This window comes from Ursus arctos, unplaced genomic scaffold, assembly GCF_023065955.2.
Source record: "Ursus arctos isolate Adak ecotype North America unplaced genomic scaffold, UrsArc2.0 scaffold_14, whole genome shotgun sequence".
In the NCBI taxonomy this organism is placed as follows: domain Eukaryota; kingdom Metazoa; phylum Chordata; class Mammalia; order Carnivora; family Ursidae; genus Ursus; species Ursus arctos.
Genome location: NW_026622808.1, coordinates 48256704 through 48282436, shown reverse-complemented (window position 1 = coordinate 48282436; position 25733 = coordinate 48256704). Strand labels below are relative to the sequence as shown.

The 25733-nt window shown below is 38.2% G+C and overlaps 1 protein-coding gene across 1 annotated transcript in view; it reads left to right on the top strand.

Moving 5' to 3' along the window:
* SUCLG2 (succinate-CoA ligase GDP-forming subunit beta) overlaps window positions 1–25733 on the top strand; it is a 256096-nt gene that overhangs the window by 138459 nt on the left and 91904 nt on the right. The window contains exons 7-9 of the mRNA XM_026501201.4: window positions 5878–5974; window positions 18788–18949; window positions 21108–21250. Coding sequence (XP_026356986.2) covers window positions 5878–5974; window positions 18788–18949; window positions 21108–21250 — 402 coding nt within the window. The remainder of the gene's footprint in view (window positions 1–5877; window positions 5975–18787; window positions 18950–21107; window positions 21251–25733) is intronic.

The window sequence follows — 25733 nt, the reverse complement described above, 5'->3', positions numbered from 1 at the left end:
TCACCGCGTTCTAGCCACATTGCCCTGCAGTCAGCTCCAGAATGTGCTCCATAACCCCGTTCACCTCCTCCGTGTGCCTCTGCACATCTCTGTTTCTCTTACTTACTTGCATTCACCTTAGCACATCCTGATCTACGCCACGGAAGGGACATTGTCAGCCTTGCTCACTGCTGCGTTGGCAACAAAGTGCTTGGCAGAGGTATTAGGGGCCCTAGAAACATTGGTCATACGCATGAATGAGTGCAACAGCACATCCTGGATGTCCACTTCGAACAGGTTCCTAGGGAGCTGGTGATAGGTAGCTGTGAGAGCAAGAGAAAAAATCTGGAGTGGGCGAATCTGCCAACGCCATGGCTTAACAGCTCAGGAGGTGAACATAACAGAGTTCTAGAGAAGGCACTAATGGTGTTATGTACGCCAGAAGACACTTTCCTTCCCCTTCCATATTATAAGAGAACTTTAGGAGTCATAACTCTTAAATGGTTGAATCATGTTTTCTCAGTAGCCCCGATACTCTAGGTTTTAAAGGCGTTATCTGTGGAAGGAAGACGAACATGCCAGTTCTCAGGGGCCATTAGTAGCTATAATGTCATTATATTTTTAACTGAGTGTATCAAGGAAAGACGTCTTTTAATTCGTTGTTTTTTTTTTTTTTTCTCATTTCTTTGTCATCCACTAAATGAAAGGCTTTAAATCTTCCTTTGCTCAGCAAAGTTGGAGTGAGCACTGCCTGGGTGCTGCTGACCCTGCTGGACCCTGGCAAACAGAGATAATGAGAAATAGCCATTGTCCTCCAGGGGCTCACAGAACAGTGCTCAGCTGCTGGCAGCGATTACAGGGAGAGGGGGTGTGAAGGAGACGAGGGCGTTCTGTTGTAGGTGTGTTGGAATTTGTTCATCTAGGGACACGTGATTATATTTGCACAGTAGGAGGGAGACTCTGTGTGTGCTGGGGTGGTAGATTTGGGAACCTCTGCTTTAGATTGCTTCCTCAAGCCACAGGGGTCAGTGACACGTTCCAGAAAGCCGGTGTCCAGTAAGTGTGGGAGGCTCCCCAGAAGAGAAAACATTTAAATGAGCGTTAATCAGTGACCCTTTGCTCAAGAAATAGTATCTTTGAGGCCCCTCAGATTCAATGTGACCTTGAAAGTCAGTTAATTCTCATCTAGGATGTGGTTTAGGCATCTGGAGGCAGAGCTCTTATGGATGAACAACTTATAACATGATTATCTTGTTACGTTATTAATATCTTTCCTGTAACTCATGCTTGTTGTCTCTGAACATGAGGTATTCACATTAGACTTAGGCAAAAAAATAAATAAATAAATAAAACGACCTTGCACAAAAACTACCGGGTGTGTGTTCCCAACAAAATTCATTTCAGCACGAATTGGTTGAAAAGACTAAAGCCACAGGAAAGCTGAAAATGACTAAAAATTCACAGATTTGTCAAGTGTGTCTTAGTTGTCCTCTATACTATTAATTTCTGAAAACATAGGCACCATGAATTGCCAACATGCATCTTTATTTAGGATTTAAGCTAATAAAAGGATTTGAAGGGTGTAGTTAATAAATGATCACTAATGCCTCTGAGAATGGTTTGTCCCTCTGGCTGGCTTTAAAAACCGTATGTGAGTGTTGATGATACTGGTTCCTGGAATAAAACAGAAATATTTCTAAAATTTTTAACCTGCTAAAACATTTTTGAAGGTGCTTATAAATTTGTCAGGGTTTTGTGCATATGGCTCAAAGGATATTTGGTTTTAGGCATCTTAATTTTTTTTAATTGCTTAACAAACAACCTTAAAATAACATTAATTGATGGCAGAAGAAGAGAAAACAAATTTTCTGTATAGTGTGGTTTTGAACTGAGGAAGTAGGTGGCAGTAGGAAGCTGGCTGACTGTAAGGTAAACAGCAGAATGTTTTCTTTGACTTGTGTTTAATTTATTTTTTAAACTTGAACATGTTTAGAAAGCTGGGGAGCTAACCTCAGCTCGCCCCAGGACCTGCCATTTTCTATTATTACACCTGCTCAGACTGACACATTTTCCCTGTCTAGCCTCTATAGCCATTTACTGGATGGCCTCTGGAATAAGGCACGTTCTGTCTCCAAGCTGGGCTGGTTCTCCCTTTTAGATCTTACAACACAGATTTTATAACACATTTCCCTTAGAGATCTTTTTTTTTTTTTAAAGATTTTATTCATTTATTTGACAGAGACAGCCAGCGAGAGAGGGAACACAAGCAGGGGGAGTGGGAGAGGAAGAAGCAGGCTCCCAGCGGAGGAGCCTGATGTGGGGCTCGATCCCAGGACGCTGGGATCACGCCCTGAGCGGAAGGCAAGACGCCCAACGACTGTGCCACCCAGGCGCCCCTCCCTTAGAGATCTTATAACACAAATCTAATCATGCTTCAATCCTGCTCAAAAAAATGTTTATAGTCCGTCTTTTTATAGTATTAATAGCTATAACAGTGAATACAAGCCAAATGCTGTGTTAGTGTATAATTAAAATGGCATTAATGTTTAGAAAATTCAGGCCTCATGGTAAGCTAGGTCGACACAGGCTTAAGGAGCTTCGAAGCACCCGGGGTATCCGCTGATGAATGAGTGGATAAACAAAGTGGTATATACATGCAGTGGATAGTTGTTCAGCCTCGTAAAAGAGGGAGGTTCTGAGAAGCCACGGATGAGCCTTGAGGGCATTGTGCTAAGTGAAATTAGCCAGTTACTGAAAGATAAATATGTGTTTGAGTCTGTTTGTATGAAGTACCCAGACTCATCAGATTCATAGTGGCAGACAGTAGAATGGTGGTTGTCAGATGAGAACGGAGAGTTGTTATCTAATGGGTGTAGAGTTTCAGCTTTGCAGGATGGAAACATGCTGGAGCGTGGTTGCATGGCACTGTGAATATACTGGAGACTGCCAAACTGTACACTTAAAAAAATGATTGAGATCGTGCATTTTATAGTACGTGTATTTTAAAAAAGAAGAAAGCTTTAAAGTAGCTGGGCTAAGATCTTCTATATGCGTACGCCCAGAAGTTTTTTCCATTGTGTGGTTTCTCCTATTAGTAAATCAATCATTAATTGAACCAGTATTTAGTGAGTGTTGACTCTGTGCAGGGCTGCATAGGTACAGTGGATGCCACAGTGCCCAGGACAGACAGCGTGCTGCTTTCATGGGGCTTACGTTGCAAGCTCATACCGATGGCCTAGAAAACCCCGAGAAATACAAATCTTTTTGGCACTGAGTGACCTACCAGCTTTGTACCATAGCTCAAATAAAATCTATTTGGATAAATAAACAAACAAACAAACAAACAAACATGAAATAAAAGAAATCTTAAAGTATTTGAAAAAAATTGGAGAATTGTTTTAACACTCTCAGAGTGGGACCAGCCTTCTTAAAGTCTGACCCAAAGCTAGAATCCGTGAAAGAAAAGAGTGACATTATCATTACCAGATTCCATGTGGCAGAAGTAACAGACGCATGGGTGAAAGGCAAATGTTAAAGGAGGAAAATATTTGCAATTTATATGAGATGAAGAGCTAACTTCCGACATGTAAAAATGCTTCTTATAACTTAGTGAGAAAGAAGACTAAAACTGCAACAGAAAAAATGGGCAAAATTCAGAGAAAAGGAAATACAGATGTCTCTTAAGCTCATAGAATAATGCTCAAATTCATTAATAGTAAGAGCATTCCAATCAAAGATCTAAATGAGATACCCACTCTTACCTGGCGTACTGGCAGAGATCGATAGCTGATGGTTGTGCATAGAAAAACAGTTTCTCTGATACTGGGTTGTGGGATAGGAAACTAGTGACAGCTTCTACCAGGAATGATATAGAACAATCTTTTATTATTTATAATCCCCCACCCCCCTTTTTTGCTCCATTCTGGGGCATTTATCCTAGATATTCAGTCACTTATATGATACACATACAGAGATAAATAAGGCAGCATTTTAAGTAATGTCAAACAATTGGAAACCAAATGGCTATTGTTTAAGAGAGAGGCTAAATGAATTATGATACATTCATGTAAGGTATTATGTGGCCACTTATAAGAATAAGCTCACTCTATTTGTATTGCCAATGAAGGCTTTATAAAGTCATTTAAGTAAAGAAACAAGGTATAGAACCGAGTTTGGTTTTTTAAAAGAGACGAATGGAGAATATGCATACTTGTACATACCTACAGTATCTGTCATTGAATCACCAGCCAGTGAGTAAGGTGGCTGCTGCAGGATGAGCCACGGGGAGCTGTGTGGCTGAGGAGTCTGGGGAAGGTTCAGAGGGAGACTCTTGCATACCTTGGGAATTTGGTAACATGTACATATATTATCTAACCAGAAAAAAAATCAATATTAAAAAATATTCAATCTTACCCATTATGTATGTTTGGTTATTTGTAGTGACTTGGTTTCAAATTAGGATTTAAGAAAGTTTAGAAATATACATCAAATAAATTAAGAAAACGCGAATTTCATTTCCAGGAGTTCTTTCGTCAATATCAGAACAATGAAAGCACTCTCAATATTCACGCAGTGGGACTTAGTTCCAGGGAATTGGTTACATGGTGCTTCAAGAGTTGAGAAATTTCAGGGTGGACAGAGAGGCAAGGTAGAGCTAAAACGTAACATGTTGCTCCCTGCATGCTGGTGGAAGCTAAATGAAGCAGTGGTATTTCTGCACCATGGGAAATAGAAGGCAGAACCCTGGTGGGTCTCTCGTGGTTGCTAAAGCTAGAGGAGGAGATGCTTCTGCAAGGCAGAAAGAGAGGGGTCGAAGGACTCCAGCTTTTCCCTTTCTCCTTCCTCTTATCTCCTACCACTGCTTCTCCTTGGCTGAACTGAGCCATCCAGCCCAGAAGCCTTGGAAACTCAGCCTACAAGTGTCAGCTCCCCTGATACCCAGAGTAGGGATGGGGAAAAGCTGGAAATGGATGTGAGGGCAAAAAATGCAGGGATGGAACAATAAGTGAAAATATTGCCAACGGGGAACTATGGCTAGGCAAGAAGGTGTGGCCAAGAACGAGACTGATCCCCAGCACTGAGCCAGGGATACGCAGTCGTGCTGTGTCCATCACAGGCTGTGTTCACTCCAGGTGTGAGCTTTCCAGGCTCCTGTCAAGGCCCCATTCCGGATGTCTTTCCCTTGCCCCACTTCACACAATGCCAGCACGCTGTGACATAGGCCATTCATAAAAGTTGCTTGAAAAGAATGAATGCATGAGTGAATTTCAAGCAGCAGGAGAAAAATGAAGTCAGGGCATAACATTGGGGAGACTCTGGATATGGTTGCTCTTTATGGTTTACGCCTTCAGGACAAACTGTTTAGTTGAAACGGTGCTGCTCCCCAACTCTACTGTGTAGGACTTTCATCTTCCTCTCTCGCCACAGTTTCCATTAGACACTCAGTAGTTGTTTCCCAGATTATAGGTTTGGAGCGATGAATGTAACAACTGTTTTATTCTAGCATAATAAGGAAAACCTGGTCATTATAAACTCTCAACATCGTGTTTACCTTTTACTTAAACGGAGCTTGTTTGTATTAATGATCGTGGCTCCTGCTGCAGTGTAGCTCAGCTAATAGGGACATGATAATTTACAAAAAGACTAACTGTGTTTTTAGACCGGACTGAAAATATTTTTGTTTTCCTGATAATGGTCTTTCCTGGTGTCTGGGGAAAAGTTGAGCAATTCCTTCTAATGAATAGCAGTGGAAATTAAAATAATTATGCTTTTCTGTTTTTCCCTTCAGAAAACCTAACGTAAAGACATAACTTGTTATTTTTAAGGTTTCATTAATCCAGCAAAATAAATGTGCTTTTACTGCTTTGGTGTAATTTCATCGTACTTGATCCCATTTAGGCCGCAGATCAAATTAAGAAGCTGTACAATCTCTTCCTGAAAATTGATGCAACTCAGGTGGAAGTGAATCCCTTCGGTGAAACCCCAGAAGGACAAGGTAACCAAAAAAAGAAAAAAAACCACCAACAACAAATGAATGTAATTATTTATGCAAACTATAAATTAAATTGTACGAAAGACTGTAGCAGCAGCTTTGCCTTCGTTTCATTCAGTAATTTAATTTCTACCGTGGTCTCTAATACTCCCGTGATACAGTTGAACACTTCAGCGCTGGAGTTTGTTTGCAGCCAAATGCCAGGCCTCAGGGGGAGCTCCTTCTTGTTTTATTTAGAAATACCCATCCACCAGCACCCCCTTGTTTTTCCAGGACCTTTCTGGCTTATACTGAGGTGAAATCTTGGGTAGAAACAGGAGCCTCTGCCTTGAGTAATGAATGGAGCTGGAAATGCTTGAAGATTTTTAGTTCCCATAAATTTGTACAAATGCACTTTGTGCCCCCCTGCTGGATTTATATCATCACCGTGAAGCCCTAGTGCCCTCCCATCCAGCTCTTTCACCTTACTTAGTCACTAGCTTCTGATTCAGGTGGGAGAAGGAGGCATTTTTGTAGAGAAGATTTTTCTATCCATCAGGCACTTGAAAAGCATAAAGAACTGTTTTCTATCCCAGTACCCACCCCTATTGCACTGTGCCTTACATACAGCTGGTATTCGGTAAATTCCTATTAATTCGGTAGTAAAAGCTTGTGAATGTATGTGTTTAGAGGTGGAGGGTGGGATATCGTATCAGGTGGATGGGACAGGGATACAGGAATGTAAGTTCCACAAACCTTGTCTTTTTTAGCACATTTCCCCCTGTGTCTTGTATGCTGTCTAGCATGTTGTGGGCAGTCAGTAAATAGGGATTCACCATTGGGTCAATTAGGTGATCTGCTATGTGCAAATACAACCAAGTTGCAGACCGAGGTGGACATAGTGTAGTGTTTTACAAAGGGGACTGCGTTCAAATTCTCGACCTGCTGTGTTCTGGCCACAGACCTGGGCTAAGCCTTGGGGTTTGGTTTTTGGTTTTTGTTTTGTTTTTTAATCCAAAAGAGTGGTAAAAATGATAACTGTCTTGTAGAGTGAATTGACTGGTGTTCGTGTAAACATCCACTGTCAGACACAAAAGAGGCCAGTCCCTGACATTCATAAGATGTAGGTCCTCTTCTCATATAGTCCAGGAAAAACACCCAACAAACAAAAGTCTAGGATCAGATGGCTTCACAGGTGAATTCTACCAAACCTTTAAACAAGAGTTAATACCTATTTTTCTCAAACTGTTCCAAAAAATAGAAAGGGGAGGAAGGCTTCCAAATTTATTCCATGAGGCCAACATTACTTTGATGCAAAAACCAGATCAAAACATCACCAAAAAGCAAATTATAAGCCAATATCTCTGATGAACATAGATGCAAAAATTCGCGATAAAATACTAAAGACCAAATTCAACAATACATTAAAAACAATCATTCACCATGATCAAGTGGGATTTATTCCTGGGATGCAAGGGAGGCTCAGTATTTAAAAATCAATTAATATGATGCATCACATCAACAAGAGAAAGGATAAAAACTGTATGATTATTTCAATAGATGCAGAAAAAGTATTTGACAAAGTACAATATCCATTCATGATAAAAACCCTCAACAAACTAGGTTTAGAGGGAACATATCTCAACATAAGAGGTCATCTCTGAAAAACCCATAGCTAATAGCATACTCATGGTGGAAGATAAAGAGCTTTACTCTAAGATCAGAAATAAGACAAGGATGTCCATTTTCACCAGTTTTATTCAACATTGTACTGGAAGTCCTAGCCACAGCAGTCAGACAAAAATAAATAAATAAAAGGAATCCAAATTGGAAAGGAAGAAGTAAAACTTTCACTATTTGCAGATGACATGATACTATATATAGAAAACCCGAGGGGCGCCTGGGTGGCACAGCGGTTAAGCGTCTGCCTTCGGCTCAGGGCGTGATCCCGGCGTTATGGGATCGAGCCCCACATCAGGCTCTTCGGCTATGAGCCTGCTTCTTTCTCTCCCATTCCCTCTGCTTGTGTTCCCTGTCTCTCTGGCTGTCTCTATCTCTGTCGAATAAATAAATAAAATCTTAAAAAAAAAAAAAAAAGAAAACCCAAAAATGACTTCACCAAAAAACTACCAGAACTGATAAAGGAATTCATTAAAGTCGAAAGAAAGGGAAGAAGAAAGGGGGGGGGGGGGTAAACAGAAGGGGGAATGAACCATGAGAGACTATGGACTCTGGGAAACAAACTGAGGGCTTCAGAGGGGAGGGGGGTGGGGGAACAGGATAGGCTGGTGATGGGTAGTAAGGAGGGCACGTATTGCACAGTGCACTGGGTGTTATACGCAAGTAATGAATCATGGAACTTTACATCAAAAACTAGGGATGTACTGTATGGTGACTAACATAATACAAGAAAAAATTATTATAAAAAAAAAGAAATCACCAGTTCTGGTCTCTGTTTCAGCCCTGCTACATAAGTTACTATGTGGTTTACAGTAAATCATGTAAACTCTTTTAATGCATTAAAAATGATGGTGCAACCACAAAAAAAGAAAAAATAAAAAAAATAAACACTCCAATCAAGCAAATTAAAAAAAAAAAAAGTCACAGGACTTAAAATCAATATATAGAAATCTGTTGCATTTCTATACACGAATAATGAAGTGGCAGAAAGAGAAGTCAAGAAAACAATCTCATTTATAATTGTACCAAAAATAATAAAATACCTAGGAATGAATTTAATCAACAAGGTGAAAGGTCCTATACTCAAAAAAAACTATAGAACATTGTTGAAAGAAATTGAAGATAACACAAACAAATGGGAAGATATTCATTCCATGCTCATGAATTGGGAAAACAAATATTGTTAAAATATCCATATACCCAAAGCAATCTACAGATTTAAGGCAATCCCTGTTAAAATACCAATGGCATTTTTCACAGAACTATGACAAATAATCTTAAAATTCGTATGGAACCACAAAAGACCTTGAATAACCAAAGCAATCTTGAAAAAGAACAAACTGGAGGTATCACAATCCTAGATTTCAAGACATACCACAAAGCTATAGTAAACAAAACAGTATGATACTGGCACCAAAATAGACACACAGATCAATGAAACAGAAATAAACCCATGATTATACAGTCAATTTATGACAAAGGAGGAAAGAATATGCAATGGGAAAATACAGTTTCTTCAACAAATGGTGTTGGGAAAACCAGACAGCTTCATGCACAAGAATGAAACTGGACCATGTTCTTACACCATACACCAAAATAAGCTTGAAATGGACTAAAAATCTAAATGTGATACCTGAAATCATAAAAATCCTAGAAGAGAGGCCATGCAGTAATTTCTTTGATGTTGGCTGTAGCAACATTTTTTTATATATGTCTCTTGAGGCAAGGGAAACAAAAGCCAAAATAAACTATTGGGACTAAATCAAAATAAAAAGCTTTCACACAGCAAGGGAAACCATCAACAAAAAAAAGATAACCTATTAAATGGGAAAAGATATTTGTAAATGATACATCTGATGAGGGGTTAATATCACAAATATATAAGGTACTTATATAGCTCAACATCAATTAAAAATGGGCAGAAGACATGAACAGACATTTTTCCAAAGAAGGCATATGGATGGCCAACAGACACATAATAAGATGTTAAACATACTCATCATGAGGGAAACAGATCAAAACCACAATGAGATATCACTTCATACTTGTCAGGATGGCTAAAATAGAGAACGCAAGAAACAAGTGTAAGGATGTGGAGAAAGAGGAACCCTTGCGCACTGTTGGTGGAAACGAAAGCTGGTGTGGTCATCATGGAAATCAGTATGGAGGTTATTCAAAAAATTAAAATTAGAATTACTGTGGGACTCAGGAATTCCACTACTGGATATTTATTTACCTAAAAAAATAAAAGCACTAATTCAAAAATAAATATGTACCCTTATGTTTATTGCAATATTATTTATGATAATCAAGATGTATGGAAACAACTCCAGTGCCCATCCATAGATGAGTAGATAAAGAAGCAGTGTGTACACACACACACACACACACACACACACACACACACACAAATATTAGTCATAAAAATGAATGAAATCTTGCCATTTGCAACAATATGGATGGATCTAGAGAGTATCATGCTATGTGAAATAAGTCAGACTGAGAAAGACAAATACCATATGATTTTAAATTCCACTCATAGGTGGAATTTAAGAAAGGAAACAAATAACAACAAAAAGGAGACAACAAAACACTCCTAAATACAGAGAACCAGCTGGTGGTTGCCAGAGGGGAGGTAAGTGTATGTGTGTGTGGGAGGGTGGTATATGAAATAGGTGAAGGGGATTGAGAGTACACTCATTGTGATGAGCACTGAGTAATGTCTAGAACTGTTGAGTCACTGTATTGTACACCTGAAACTAATATAACACTGTATGTTAACTATACTGGAATTTTTTTAAGTACAAAATGGTAACAATAATAATAGTACCTACCTTAGAAGATTGTTATGAAGATAATGTTCCTAGAACAAGGCGTCGCATATGGTTAGAGGTACAAAAGCATTAGCTATTATTATTTTATTATTTCTTATCCTTCTGAAAATCAAACAAGATAATGGATATTGAAAGTAAAACATAAAAAAAAAACAGAAAGTAAAACTTCCTTTAAAAATTAAGTCCTTGTTTAAAATTGTAGTTGTCACCAATTGTACTTAAACTAATGAAAGACAGTCCTGATCTCCTTCCATGAGTCTTGTGGCATTTCTGGTGCAGGTCCCTGTATTCTTCTCATAAATTCTCCATTTTCATTTTTAAAAAGTTAAATTAGGGGCACCTGGGTGGCTCAGTCTGTTAAGCATCTGTCTTCAGCTCAGGTCATGATCTCAGAGTCCTAGGATTGAGCCCCATGTCAGGCTCCCTTCTCAGCAGGGAATCTGCTTCTTCCTCTCCCTGCTGGTGCTCTTGCCCGTGCCCTCTTTCTCAAATGAGTAGATAAAAAATATTAAATTTTTTTTTAAAAAGTAAAGTGATAGGGGCGCCTGGGTGGCATAGCGGTTAAGCGTCTGCCTTCAGCTCAGGGCGTGATTCCGGCGTTATGGGATCAAGCCCCACATCAGGCTCTTCCGCTATGAGCCTGCTTCTTCCTCTCCCACTCCCCCTGCTTGTGTTCCCTCTCTCGCTGGCTGTCTCTGTCTCTGTCTCTGTCAAATAAATAAATAAAATCTTTAAAAAAAAAAAAAAGGTAAAGTGATAGCTATAAAAAAAGAGTATTCCAGAAAAGGTATGGATTTCATCTTTTTGTCTATTTTTTTTGTTTTTTTTAGACAAATAGTAGTGTTGAGGAAACCATTGAAAATAATATGTTTCCTGGTTTGCACAGGTGACCGCCAGATAAAGATCTGTGATAGGTTATTTGTAAACAAACTACCTTTTATTCATAAATATTTTAAAAATTCTGTTTGACTATAAAATCATAGTATTTTATGTAGAGAAGAGTGAAGTGGAGGAAAACTCTGTTTTGACCTCAGATGACACATACTTTGCTAAGTTTTTACATATATTCTTTTTTATTACTTATAGCAATCCTGAAAAGTATGGAGTTATTATCCCTATTATGTAGAGGTTTGAAAATTAATGTGACTCCTCCATAGGCAGCTCGTTACTGGAGCTGGAATTTGGACCTGTGTCTCTCTCAGTACAGTGTGTGTGTTGATTTTGATATACCAAACTGTTTTCTTTTTTTACCTTTTTTCTCTTAAACCATTAATTTACTTTTATCAGAGTGATCTATATGTAGTCTCCAGCTTAGTGGAAATTAGTCCAAATTCGTGCTGCATTGAGTGGCTGTTAATTAAATCCAAGAAACAGAAGAGAAGGAAGTTGAGTATAAGTTCTTCGAGGTCATGGCTTGCTTTTCAAACTAGTATGCATAAGCGACCTGGCTATTTCATATTTTAAAAAAATGGAAATTCAGCCAAGGAATTGGATAAAAGTCAGGCTATAATACTATTTTCACTCAAACCGTTGGTAAGTTGTCCGTCACAGATTGCGGTCTGATGCAGGGAATAAGGGTGCAAGAAACTTTTCCTAGAATATATTTGTAAAACCTCATGAAATCAGAAGTTTTTTTTTTTAATTATGAAGAGAAAGGAAAATTCTCGAGCTTTTTTGAAGGAGTCATCATAAAATACATGTCGTGTATATAGTTCATTAAAGCATAAGTCTTATGTGATATTTTTAAGAGCAAAATTATCTTTAGCTATTAATTTGTTCATTGTACCATAAAAGTTCAGCTATTGAATTATAATCACAATTAAAGGAGTGTGTTGGTTTATAACTCTAATGAGCAGTAGTCAAATTAAACCCAATTAGGAAACAGTGATTAATGACCAAATGTATAAATTGATCTTCATCATTGTCACAATCCCCTAAAGCAATCCTTTATTTAGGGGCTGTAAAGAAAGTCATTTATATCCTAGCAATATTAATAATCTTAATATTTATAATGTGAATATTTAATTTTTTTCCATTTAGATCAGTAATAGCAGAGCATATAACGTTTCACATTAAAATTGTGATTTAATAATGACTCAATTTAGAAGTTTAAGGAGCTTAGCATCACACCAAACATTTTTACTTTAAACTTATGTTTTGCAAAGCTTCTTTGTAAGAGAGTTTCTTCCACTTTCCATTGGTTAATGAGGAACATTTTTTAAAAATCCAGGTGGCTGGTCATGTATTTGCACAACAGATGATACTTGGTTGAATGAAGAGCAATGATCTTGATAACATCTATGCTGCTAGGTCACCCATGGGAAATTTTTAATGTGGTGAAAGAACTGCAGTCCAACAATTATTTTTTTCCAATGTGATTAATAATTTGATTCAAAAAATATGATTTGGCACAATTGACTGTAATGTAGTTTAGTGACTGTTAGAATTATAATGGTTGTTAGCGAGAGAATCCTGCAACAGTCTAGTTTTTGTTAAGAGGCTTCCAGGTCAGGGAAGGATACTTATTTTCGTTATGTAACAGGGAGTGGTCTGGTTTAGGGCATGAAGGGAACAAGGGATTCTCTGATCTTCCAGCCTAGCTACCTCTGAATTGGCTTCTTCATCAGCCAGTCTCTCTAGAGGGGCCGCCAAGATGGCTCCCATTTTTCATCATTCTCCTCCAGCAACCGCAGCGATCTTTTCAAATGATTCTGATTGGCCCTACTTGGGTCCATATCCACATCTAGACCAGTCACTGAACTGGAATCACAGATGCAGGAGAAAGGCAATTTCTCAATGGAAAAAGGGATAGAGCTCCATGTCTACCAGAATGGCCTTAATTTTATTGAAATGAAAGTAAGCTGTTAATTAAATAGTCAAAGAGAAATGAACTCTCTTCCTTGCTTGTCCAGTTGTATCGCCAGAATTAATTCATTAAACCTGTGGTCCAGTTCTCCCTGCTCAGCGGGGAGCCTGCCTCTCCCTCTCCTGCTCCCCCTGCTTGTGCTGTCTCTCTCTTTCTCTCTCTGTCAAATAAATAAATAAAATCTTAAAACAAAAACAAAGCAAAACATGTGGCCAAGTTAGAAGCAAGGTTTTCTTGGGGTGCCTGGTTAGCTCAGTCAGAAGAGCATGCAACTCTTGATCTCAGTCAGAGTCATGAGTGTGAGTCCCACATGGGTGCAGAGATTACTTAAGTAAATAAAAGACTTTAATTTAAAAAAAGCAGGGTTTTCTTCATCATTATTTATTTATCTACCTATCCATTCATTCATCTGTTTTACAAGCTGCTGTGAGATTTTATGTTCTATTTCATTTCTTACCACTTTCAGCCGGATCTGCCTGTACACAGACTCCTTTCTTTGGTGTCTCTAAAATAATGTTTCTCAGTGGGGATGGCGGGCATATTGTCCCCTCAGGGGATGTTTGGCAATGTCTGGAGACACTTTTTTTTATTGAGATACAATCGACATACAGCATTTTATTAGTTTCAGGTATACAACACAGAGATTCCATGTGATCACCACCATGAGTCTAGTTGACATCCATTTTTATTTATCACAACTGAGAGTGCAGGATGCTACTTGCCTCTCGTGGGTGGAGGCCAGGGATGTTGTTAAACATCTTACGGTACACAGTTCATCCCCCACCCCCAACAGATAATGATCTCACCTAACCTACCAGGAGTCCCAAGATTAATAATTCGGGCTCTGAGGCATTTTCGACAGTTGGAGCCCAAGTCCATTCACCAAGCTATCGGAATGAAACCCAATTTAAAACAGTGATTACCTGGCCAAGATTCCATGAGAACTAAGGCTGAGTGATCCAAAGTTAACTCGCACATCAGATCCCTTTCTTGCTTCAGATTAATTTCCCTAAATAGCCACCCTGTTGCTTCGTGTTAGCAAGTGCCCATGTTGTTGGTGGGTGTTTCTCTCTCTTTCTCTCTTTATACACAAGACTCTATTTTCAAGAACATTTTCAGTTCTCTACCTTCACCCGAATCCCCCTCCCGCCTTGTATCTATTTTCTCTTTCGCAGCAACTCAAGAAAAGTTCTAAAAAGTACACAACTCTTGGAACATCAATATTTAATGGAAAGTGGGACTAATTTGAAAGTATCAGCATTTTAAGGCCATCTCGGTGAGATGCATTTCAGTAGCATAGTATGGTTATTTATCACAAATCAAATGCAGTACAATGCTTGAAGACAGATTATTTTTCAAACTAATTATGACAATCTTATTTCCTGCTGTTTTTATGTTTCTTTTATGTGTGAGTCCCCCCTCTGAAATGCGTTTTTCTTTTGTTTAATTCTGTAGCACATTCTTCTGTTAAAGCTCTAGGGTCAGAGGCTGCTAACTGCCAGTCAGGTTCTTCATCTAGGTTGGTGAATTAGCGGCTCACAGAATCTCACACCACTAAACAAAAAAACAAAACTCCCTATGAATATAAGTACCGCAGCTTTCTTTGATATTTGTTCAGAAGGAAAATTCATTTGTATAATCTATCAAGCATGTAACAATGTGCTTTTGATGGTGAAAATTGTTTTATAAATATTAATAGGTATGTTTTTTCACCCACTTTGTACACAGAATGGCCTTTGTTCAAGATGAATTTTCTATAGAATTGAGGTTTCATTAACATGACATTGAATATCTTACATCTGAACCAAGTTCAGTACCTCAAAAAATACATTTTAGCATAGTTTGTTGTTTTAATGAAAAAGCTAAGGTTTGAGCAAGCAAGTTTATTTTATTGCCCCGCTGTTGACATAGCCATCAATCCATTTTTAACACACTCATTCTAAAAGTGTACTTGGATGGGTCTTACAGGGGGAAATAAGCATATAAGAGTTAATCAATATTCAAGGATTAATCCACTCCTTTTGTGCAAGCTGCAGGTTTTTGTTTATTTTGTCCCTTACGCTTTTTTGTTTTCATGCCATTAGATGCCCTTTCCTGTTTCTCTTTCACTGTAATAAGTATGATACCTGTGGCCATTACAACATGAGAAGTGTGACTTAGTAGGGATTGGCAGTCTTCTTCTGTAAAGGACCATATAGCCTTAATTATAACGAGTCATCTCTGCTGTTTCTTGGGACAGCAGCCATAGAAATATGTAAACGAATGGGTGTGGTTGTATTCCAGTCCAACGCTGTTTATAAGAACAGGCAGCAAGCTGTCCCAAGGGCTATGCTTTGCCACACCCTGACTGAGATTCTCATTTGGGGCAGCGTAATCCAATCTTTAGCCACCCTGGCCTTAAGGAAAGGTATGGTGTGATTTGAGGGTCATCAAAGGCCTCTCTTCCACCCCCAACCTTTAGGCTAAAATCTCCTTCTCTGTCAGTCACATAGCCTGAAATGCCAACCATTAAAATCCATTCTGTGGGAAATTCTTACGTATTCTGAATATGGCGTTTCACTGAGTATCATAGGTAACCTGTACATCTGTAAACTCCAGTAGGCATTAGTTTAGATTCACTGTAAACCGAAGTTTAGGGTTATAGGGAATGAGACCAAGGACAAGTCATTTTTAGTATAGAAGAATCCTATAGCCTGAGCCGCAGCCTTGGGAAGCTGAGTGTAAGAAAGAACTGAGCAGGTGGAGTGTGGCGGTGGTTTAATAGCTGCTTTGCAGGGAGTGCCTGATTGCACCAACAGCATGCAGTAGAAAATACTCCGGTTTCCATTTTAGAGACAAGGCCACTGGGCTTAAGAGAGGTGATACTGGCTACCTGACTCTGAAGTCCGAGTTGTAATTCATACCCAGGTGTGTTTGATGCCAGAGTTCACTAAGTGGTGAAGTTGAAGGAAAAACATCCAGGCGATACAGCATTATAAACTGAGATAGTGGGGCAGGAAAGCATTTTGTATGTTTGGGACTGCCTTTAAAATAACAAATATGTGTCTAAAAGAGTCCAGGTACCTCCTTAAAGTGCTTTATTCCCCCTGTGCTCCACCCACAGAAAAGATTAAGGCTTTGAGGGTGACAGTTCAGTTTTGGGTCACCCTTCTTAATTCCTAAGTCCCCTCACTTCCTATTTACATAGTGTTTGTAACATCCCAAAGCACTAGGATGTAATGTACATTGGCCTAGTTGTGTCATTTAGTTTTCTCTACGGAGAGGGAATGACTGGCAAGGGGCCATTGCAGAGAGGCCATTTATTCCATAAGTCTCATACCTGTAGGTACTCCTTTTATCCCATAGTTACCATCTTCGCTCTGGTTTAACTAACGTTTTCTCAGGGTGGTCCCCAAATAGTGAACTCCTTTCTGTCCTTGACGTATAGGTCGCACTGCAGGAAAAAGCATCTTTTGAAAATCTGGCTTTGCAGAGGGTAGTTGGGGCTGCCTTCTGAACTTCGAATACATATGCATTAATTATGTTCTCTCAAGTAGCTTGGAACTGTAGTCTTTGTAAGGGGCAAAGATCAGCCTGGACCTATTTTGATTTACTAGTTTATTGATTTTGACCAAGAATTCTTTTATTTGAAAGTCTTCAGTTAGGAAGTCAATTTGATAGCCTTTGCCCATTCATTTTGAAGGCGTCAGTTACAAGTAGTCTTGCCAATGAGTAATGGAGGAGCTAAAATTACTAATAAATTAATTAAAATTTATTTATAAGCCTAGTGGAAAGCCAAGAATGAAGTTGCTTTCCTATTGATTATTATACCAGTCATTAACTGCTGACAAAATGCCACTGTGGCAAGCAGAGAATGTTGGCCAATTCCTTTGGTAATTGTAGGATTCCATCATTAAGGTTGCTGTATTCTGTTCAGTAATTACTCATTTGCTCCATGTATTCACAGTGTGTGGGTAAAGTGGTTGGACATTTTGTGGCAAGACTAAGGACTCTGGCAGACATTAACTTCTATATAAGATTCTCTCTTGTCAGTCAGTGCTACTTTAAATAATTTGCGGTTTGGGCTTTTATTTATGCCAAGTATTCTTAGATGTTAAAATGCCAGTTCTGCATAGATTTGTATCGAAGTGCTTGATTTTTGTGGTAGAGAGACCCTTGTATAAAGGCTCTATGGAGGGTCTGTAACTCTAGGGTGTTGTAACATTATTTTCTTGTCATTGTAAGCAAATGGGGTGAACAGACCGTTGTCATTACTTTTGAATGAATTATTCCAGGTTGTTTCCCTTTGAAGAAGTAGGTGACTTTCACCGATGCTGGAGGAGAATGGGTAATCTCTCTAAAGTCTAGGTCAAAGATCCCTACCTATGAATATCTGAAGTAAAGTACAAGAAGGTTAGAATGGAATGTTCTCATAGATAACTAATTTCTCCCTGAAGGGATATAATAAAAGGGGTCAGATCCCAAAAACCTGCATTCCACCCCTCCTCACTGCAGACTCTCCCTGAGACTTCATTAGAAGCTATTCTGCTGTAAATCAAGGAAAACGCTCTTTCTGTGGTCCATCCATATCACCCAGTGAGTTTCAACTGTTTCCAGGGCTCCTGGCCATTGAGAGAGTTGGGAGATTTCTACTTGCACCAGAAAGTAGAAATAGTAGTGCTCGTAATGCCTGGCCACCTTCCATTATATCTGATCTGTCTCGATCTCTTAGTGTTTTATAACTTGAATCAAAAGAGTCCTATCTTGCATACATGAGGATAATGGTCCTAGTTTGAGCAGACCCCAAAGTAAGTATATCAGCAGTTTAGGGATTGTTATTTCCATTTTCCAAATAAGAAAACTGAGGCCCAAAGAAGCAGTAGGTTAAGTTTTTTTTTTTTTTTATCAAGTTTCAGAGTTAGTTAAGGATCAAATAAAAAACTATTGATTCTAACCCAGTGTTCTTTGCACTAAATCTTTCAGAAATATTAGCGAGGATACTGATTAAATAAAAATGTCACTTTGCAGCCTCAGAAGGACAAAGGAGGACAGTGGGATTAAGCTTTATAATCTCGTTTCTCTTTGCATAGAAGGTATAAGTGAAGATTAGTGGTTATATACTAAAAATAAGAAATGTAATAAAATGGCAAATCAGAGCTGTATATAGATGTGGCAGTCTTTAACTTTTAATGGGTGACCACAGTTTATATTATTATTTTATTAAACAGAGACCAACAGGTATAAATTACTCTGCTCTTTATGAGAATGTAAGTCCCTAGAGAACAGGGACTATGCCACCATATTTGTCTTTGTAGCCCTAAAGTTTAAGATCAAAAAGCCATAACAGCTTCTCCTACCCCTATCATGAGAAAAAAACGACAATGTCTTATTTTTCTTTCTTCTGTACCTGCCAGCTGGGGGAAGTAATTTATAGATCCTTAAGAGATATTCATGTATGTGCCTTTTTCCTTTATTTAGTTGTCTGTTTTGATGCAAAGATAAACTTTGATGACAACGCAGAATTCCGACAAAAGGACATATTTGCTATGGACGACAAATCAGAGAATGAGCCCATTGAAAACGAAGCTGCCAAATATGATCTGAAATATATAGGACTGGATGGGAACATTGCCTGCTTTGGTAAGAAAGTAGTTCTATCAAAAGCATGATTTGTGGATTTTTGCAGAATTTAGGTAGTCCTGATTTCTGAACCTTTCTGAAATCGTATTTCTGGGTAGCCAGTAAAAATAGGAGTTTTTGTAGCCCAAAAGTCTTCGGAAACAATTCTGAGTTTCTTCCCAAAGTTCATTTTGCTCAGTGGTCACTGGTTTAAAGCAGGTTTTCTCAAGTCTGGCACTACTGACATTTCAGGTGGGATAATTCTTTGCTGTGGGGGCCTGCCCTATACGTTGTCAGATATTTAGCAGTGTCCCTGGTCTTTAGGTGACAGGGACATGGTGACAACTAAAGATGTCACCAAACACTGGAAATATCGTCTGGTAGCCAAAATCAACCCAGCTGAGAAATACTGTTTCAAAGCATCTCAGTTAAATTTTGCTTAATAAAAATCAAAATCTTTGCTGCTCCAGTCAGTGTTAATATGCTATTCTGAAATTTGTTTGTAAGATAAAATTTCTCAGAGGAAGTAGAAGAGAACATACACTTGAATCATTGTGCTCCCGTTTCAGCTTTTATGATAACCAAATGATAAAATGTTTAATCCATTATCTAGTTTATTAATAAAACAATTGATTTTATCATACTCATCTAAATTTGTGAAAATGGCTTATTCAGCTGAGATAAGAATGGGTCTCTAGAGGCAATACCATTTCTGTTATTGTCCACAGCTTATAGAGCTGAGATTTATATGCATCTGTGTTTCTGGTGGAACCAATTCATTGCACTGGAAACTGAGGTCTTATTCTTAATGGAATTAAAATAAAAAAGATTTGTAGCTCATTAAACCAATAGGATTATTATATTCAGAACTGAACAGACCTCATCCAGTAGTCTGCTGAGCCATACAATAGAAAATGACATCTAATTACAAGTGATACCAAAAGCTCTTGCTTTGTATCGGAGTAATAACTGTAATGTACCAGCTCACTCACATTGTTCTGATCTTGATAAGCTAATGTGCTCTCAATATTTGTAGGCATTTAGAAAGGAGAAATGATATAATGGTGTGTTTAGAACAAATTAAATACAGCTTCTTTGTGGCCTCTGTGGGAGTATGCATGATTTGACCAAGTTAGCAGCCTCAAAGGCAACGATTAACACATTTCAAATTGTTTTAAGATCATATATAAACCATTTTTATTGTAGTTGCCCCAGACTTAATTAGTCACAGTTCACAGGCTTGTCTGGGGAATTCAAGGGTCAGAAAAAGTGAAGTGTATTTTACCTTGAGAGTTTCTGCTGTGTTCAGGAGGTCTGCTTTTTTTTTTTTTTTTTAACCTGAGGAAAGTAATTTCATATAATTAAGTATAAGAAGCCAAAGAAGTATAATTGGTCAATAGGAATTGCAGCGTTAAAACTCTTTATTTATTTTCTTTAAAAAAAAAAAAGCTGCTAAGACGTTAGCACATTTTGGTCCTAGTTTTAATGATCAGGTTGCTAATGGACATTTCTTATATTAATTTGAAGAAGAAACAGAGGGATAAGAATATTATTCTTATACTGTCATTTATTCATTTGTTTTCTGAGTTTATCCACATAACCTATAAACATGCATGGATGCACTGAGTGTAAAAAAGTATGGAGCCCTATTGAAGTTGGGACCTCCACGGCTCAACCCCAGAGGGATGCTACATTCAAAGGAGCGTATTCTCAGCAAGCAAAAAATTAAACAAATTCCATTTTTTTTACTCAGGTCTCTTAAAGGATATTAAAAATAATATAATTCACAGACCCAAGCAACTTCTTATAGCCTTCTTTTCTCTTTCCCAGTTCTCTTGAGTTCTGTTTTTCCAGAACCCAAAACTCCTTCTTCTACTACTAGCCCAAACTAATTAATTAGGTAAATTCTTCCCTTTTATCTGTTTCCCAGATTGACTTAACTTCTCAACCAACCTGTCTTCATATTCCCACATTTTTTGTTTTGTTTATTCTTTGTATGCACATTTCCTGATTTATCCTGAAAGTCTGTGAATTTACCTGGTTGCACACAGTTCCAGGCAGGACAGATTGACCTGGTAGTGACAGGGTTCTCTTTGGTATTATGGGGAAGGGAAAATGTTCATACACCCTTTCGTGTTGCTAAATTTATCCTGTTGTGTGTGCCACTTACATTTCCCAGTGAATGGTGCTGGACTTGCCATGGCTACTTGTGACATCATTTTCCTGAATGGTGGGAAGCCAGCCAACTTCTTGGATCTTGGTGGTGGTGTAAAGGAATCTCAAGTATATCAAGCTTTCAAACTGCTCACAGCCGATCCTAAGGTAACCTCTGTCTTTGTAGGGAGATTGCGTAATGTTCTGATTTTTCAAGAGCTGCCTTTTTCCTGCTGCTAAGGGGTAATAAGCCAACACCTTTACTTTGCAGCTGCAGGTTCGAATCCTGCTTTATATCTGCTTGGGGTACACAGTGGTTTGGTCGTTTCAGATGAAAGGCTGATAAGGACCTCCAGGATCTTATTTCAGATGCTGTGCTTCCAAAGTTCTGAGAGATAAGAGGAAATTAAAAGGGGGGAGTGCACCAAACAGTAAAACATTGGTTGGCATGAAACATTATTTGAGTAACGTACATTGAAACGATTAGTCTTGCCCTTATGTGACTTAGAGGACTCAGTCTCTGATTCCTTCCATAAACGTGCTGCAAGTATTATCATACAGTTGGAGATAGGAGAAAATTAAAGGATTTTTAAACTGTATATCACTAGAAAGTAATGACTGCACATTCGTCTGTATGCTTTTTAATTTTCATAGTTTATAGCGTGTGCTAGCTAGCATAGAATGTTGCTCTATGAACCTCTTTTCTTCTTGCCTACTGTATAGCTCTCACACCCATGCTAGTGCATCGTAGGGATTCAGTAAACACTTTCCAAGTTCAATACCCATATGCTTTGTTTCAACTGCAGGTACTCACTTGTCTGTGACAGCAAGGTTTAGGTGGACGTTTACGACATGGCGAAGACTAACATGTTTGAACGTCTTATGTATATCATTTACTTCTCTTTACAGTTCTGTGAGTTAATGTCTGTGCCGCCACCATTTGACTTGAAACTTTGAGAATCATTATCTTGATACTGTTAGAGTATCTGAGACATTCTCTTGGTTCTTAATGTATCTGAAGACATGGGAAATGTGAACCATCACTAGGAAGATCATAAATGAAAATGATACCAGATTTCTTTTAAAGAAAGGTGGCCTGAACTTAATATGGAAGCTTCTCATGAATAAGTGTACCAACAATAGTCTTTTGGTTCACATATATAAAATTTTGTTTTATATTAGTAGTATGCTTGTCTGTTTTCATCATGACTCAGATGGTTGCTCACCTTACAGTTTTGCTAACTCTTGTCCTTCTGATTCACAAAATAAATGGTAGGGTATTATCAGCTGCTAATCCTTAGTTTTCCATTGCTATCCAGGAAGGGCACTGTCATCAAAATCCAGAGTCACCCAGCTATGAAGAAAGTGTTTGCAGTTGGCTTTTCTGTTTATATAAATACCTTGTTTTCATTGGTTAAGTAGGAATATTATCAGTGGTTTCCTAGTTATTAATTTGTTTATCCCTTATTATTATTTTCTTTTTTTAAGATTTTATTTATTTGAGATAGAGAGCAAGAGAGGGAGAGGGGGCAATGGGAGAGAGGGAAGCAGACTCCCCACTGAGAAGGGAGCCCAATGTGGGCTTGATCCCAGGACCCTGGGACCATGACCTGGTCCGAAGGCAGACCAACTGAGCCACCCAGGTGCCCCTTTTTATTTACTAAGGGAAGGATCATTTTCCTCCCAGAGAGTTTCCTGTCAATTGAAATCTCTAAATACCATGGATATAACTAACACACAGCTCTTTAAAGTGTTTGAACCACAAAGTATTCAGAGAACCGGGCAACTGTGATAAAATACTGAACTTTTAGTGTCTACTGAAATTCAGTGCTAAGAATAATAGAGAGCTATCGAGGGAGTAAGTCTACCAGGACAATCATTGCATTTTCTTTGGAATATCTTTTCTTAGCGGCTGATCTGGAATTTTAATTTTGTAAAAATACAGGAAGGGAAGGAAAGATCACTTGCAGAGCCATTTTTTTAAAAACAGTCTCTTAAAAAATTTTGACTTTACCCTATGGAATATTTTCAAATGCTTGGAGTATTTAAACTTTTTTGAGATTGCCTGTCATCTTGGGTAGAGAAAGATATGTGGGAGTTATTTTATTTTTCTCATGCTATATCAGGAAAATGAATGCATAGCTCATCTCACTGTAAATTTTCCAAATCTTGAAATTTCAAAGACAGATAAAAAGCATAGAAATGTAATGGGTATTTTCAATCCTGGCGTTGTTTAACAGATTTCAGAGAACAGAGACTTAAAAATAGTATAGATGAATTGATTTGATTTTGCAAGAAAACTGGTTGTAGTTCTAGCAGTAATTATTTCAAGTAGAGCCCCATTCAGCTGCCCAGAAGCAGAGAATCCCAAAAACCCAAAGCTAATTATTACAAAGGTATTGATTTTCTCGTTAGATGTAAGGATTAGTCAGTTGAACACACTGAAACTCAAAATTGCAGAAGACCTGTTGTTAAACTTGAATCAACTGATAGTAACAACTACTTGTTCATCACATGTGTGAGCTAATTCTATTGATCAAGTAATAAATGTTATAAATGTCATCATTCAAGAACAATATTATGGGTTGACCTATATTTCTACACATAATGTCAGCCATAGAGCTGAAACTTAAATTCACTTTGTTTGACTATTAGCCCAAATGCTGACACTCACTGGGACCTAACACAAATGCCTTTATCACTAGTGTGTTCCCTGTTTGTAATATATATGAAACAGAGCTCTTCTGCTAAACTGTCTAAAACAAGAATCTTGGGGCGCCTGGGTGGCACAGCGGTTAAGCGTCTCCCTTCGGCTCGGCGTGATCCCGGAGTTCTGGGATCAAGCCCCACATCAGGCTCCTCCACTATGAGCCTGCTTCTTCCTCTCCCACTCCCCCTGCTTGTGTTCCCCCTCTCGCTGGCTGTCTCTATCTCTGTGAAATAAATAAATAAAATCTTTAAAAAAAAAAATAAAACAAGAATCTTTTCAAGATACCTCACTTACAAAACTGAATTCACATTAAATATTTTATAATTCTCTTATTTTCGAGTTGGGCTGGAGATGAGAGAAAGGCATAGAATTTGTTCTGCTGGTGGTATGATAGATCTGATCTTCATCATTTTTAACATGTAGAAGTCTAAGCACTAGCATTCTTTAAATCAAAAGGAGTAAAAATCACATAAAATAGGAAGTAGAAGTAGGATTTTTGTGGTAATCTGTAAAGAATTTGAGCACACTTACAGGAAAAGCCCTCCAAAGAGTGTTATCCTTCAGTTTTGTTTTCCTGAATCATGTTTCAGCTTTTATTTCTAATTCTAAACTTAGAATTTCAAAGGTGTAGAAAATGAGTACGGATGGCATCTGTAGTATGTAAAACATCTTACATAAATGAATAAAAGGAAAGAATAGTTGGCAGGAATCTCAATCTCATCCCATCTCTGTTGGCCAAAGTTAAGCAAATCTGTTGCCCTCTGAGGGCCTGAGGTCAAAATCTAGTATTGTGTGATTGACATTTGTGAAGTCACCGCACCCGATCTGTCTGTGCTTCCTGATTTAGATCTAACTTAGAGTCATGTTTTCGAAACTCTTCATTTTTTTAAATTTTTATTTCTTTAAATATTATAATTTTTTTATTGCAGTATAATTAATGTACAGTGTTTTTTTCCAAAGCTCTTTAAATATCCAGGAAGAAATGTGCTGCATACGCACCGAGTACTAGATCAAAAAGGAATGGATTCTCAGTGGGGCTTTGGTGCCACACTGCCCAGGTTCCAGTCACATCTTTACCACTTACTGGTTGTGGGAGCTTGAGCTTCTATATATCTCAGTTTCCTTTATTATAAAATGAAATAGTAACAGTGCTTATTACCTCAGGTGGTTGCTTCATTTATTTATTTTTTTTTTAGTGTTTGGAGTTTAACTTTCCTTAAATTTTTTAATGGAGATATAATTGACATATAACATCATATAAGTTTGAGACATACAATGTGTTCATTTGATGCATCTGTATGTTGCAGTATGATCACCAGTATAGCATTAGCTTCCATCTTTCTTGTGGTAAGAACATTTAATCAGAGAGTTGCTTATTACATGAACTGAGATATACATATGCATTTCCCATTTAAAGGAGCAATAATTTTATATGATAGTATCATTTAAAATTCTTAACAAATTTTTATTGAAGTATGACCTACATACAGAACAGTATGCAAATCAAAATTATGTAGGTTGGTGAGTTATCACGAAGTGAACGTAGCCGTGTAACTGGCAGCCAGGTCACAAAATAAAACATGACCAGTGTTATGGACTAAATGTTTATGTCCCCCCAAAATTCATATGTTGAAATCCTAACCCACCCAACGTGATGATATTAGGAAGTAGGGCCTTTGGGAGGTAATTGCATCATGAGGGTGGAGCCTCGTGAGTGAAATTATTACCCTTATAAAGGAGACCCCAGAGAGCTCCTTCACCCCTTCCTCCAGGGGAAGATAGATCTAGATGATGGCTGTTTCTGTACCAGGAAGTGGGCTCTTGTGAGACATTGAATCTGCCAGTGCCTTCATCTTGGACTTCCAGCCTCTGGAATTGTGAAAAATAAATGTTTGTGGTCTTCCCACTCAGTCTATGGTAGTGTGTTACAGCAGCCTGAAC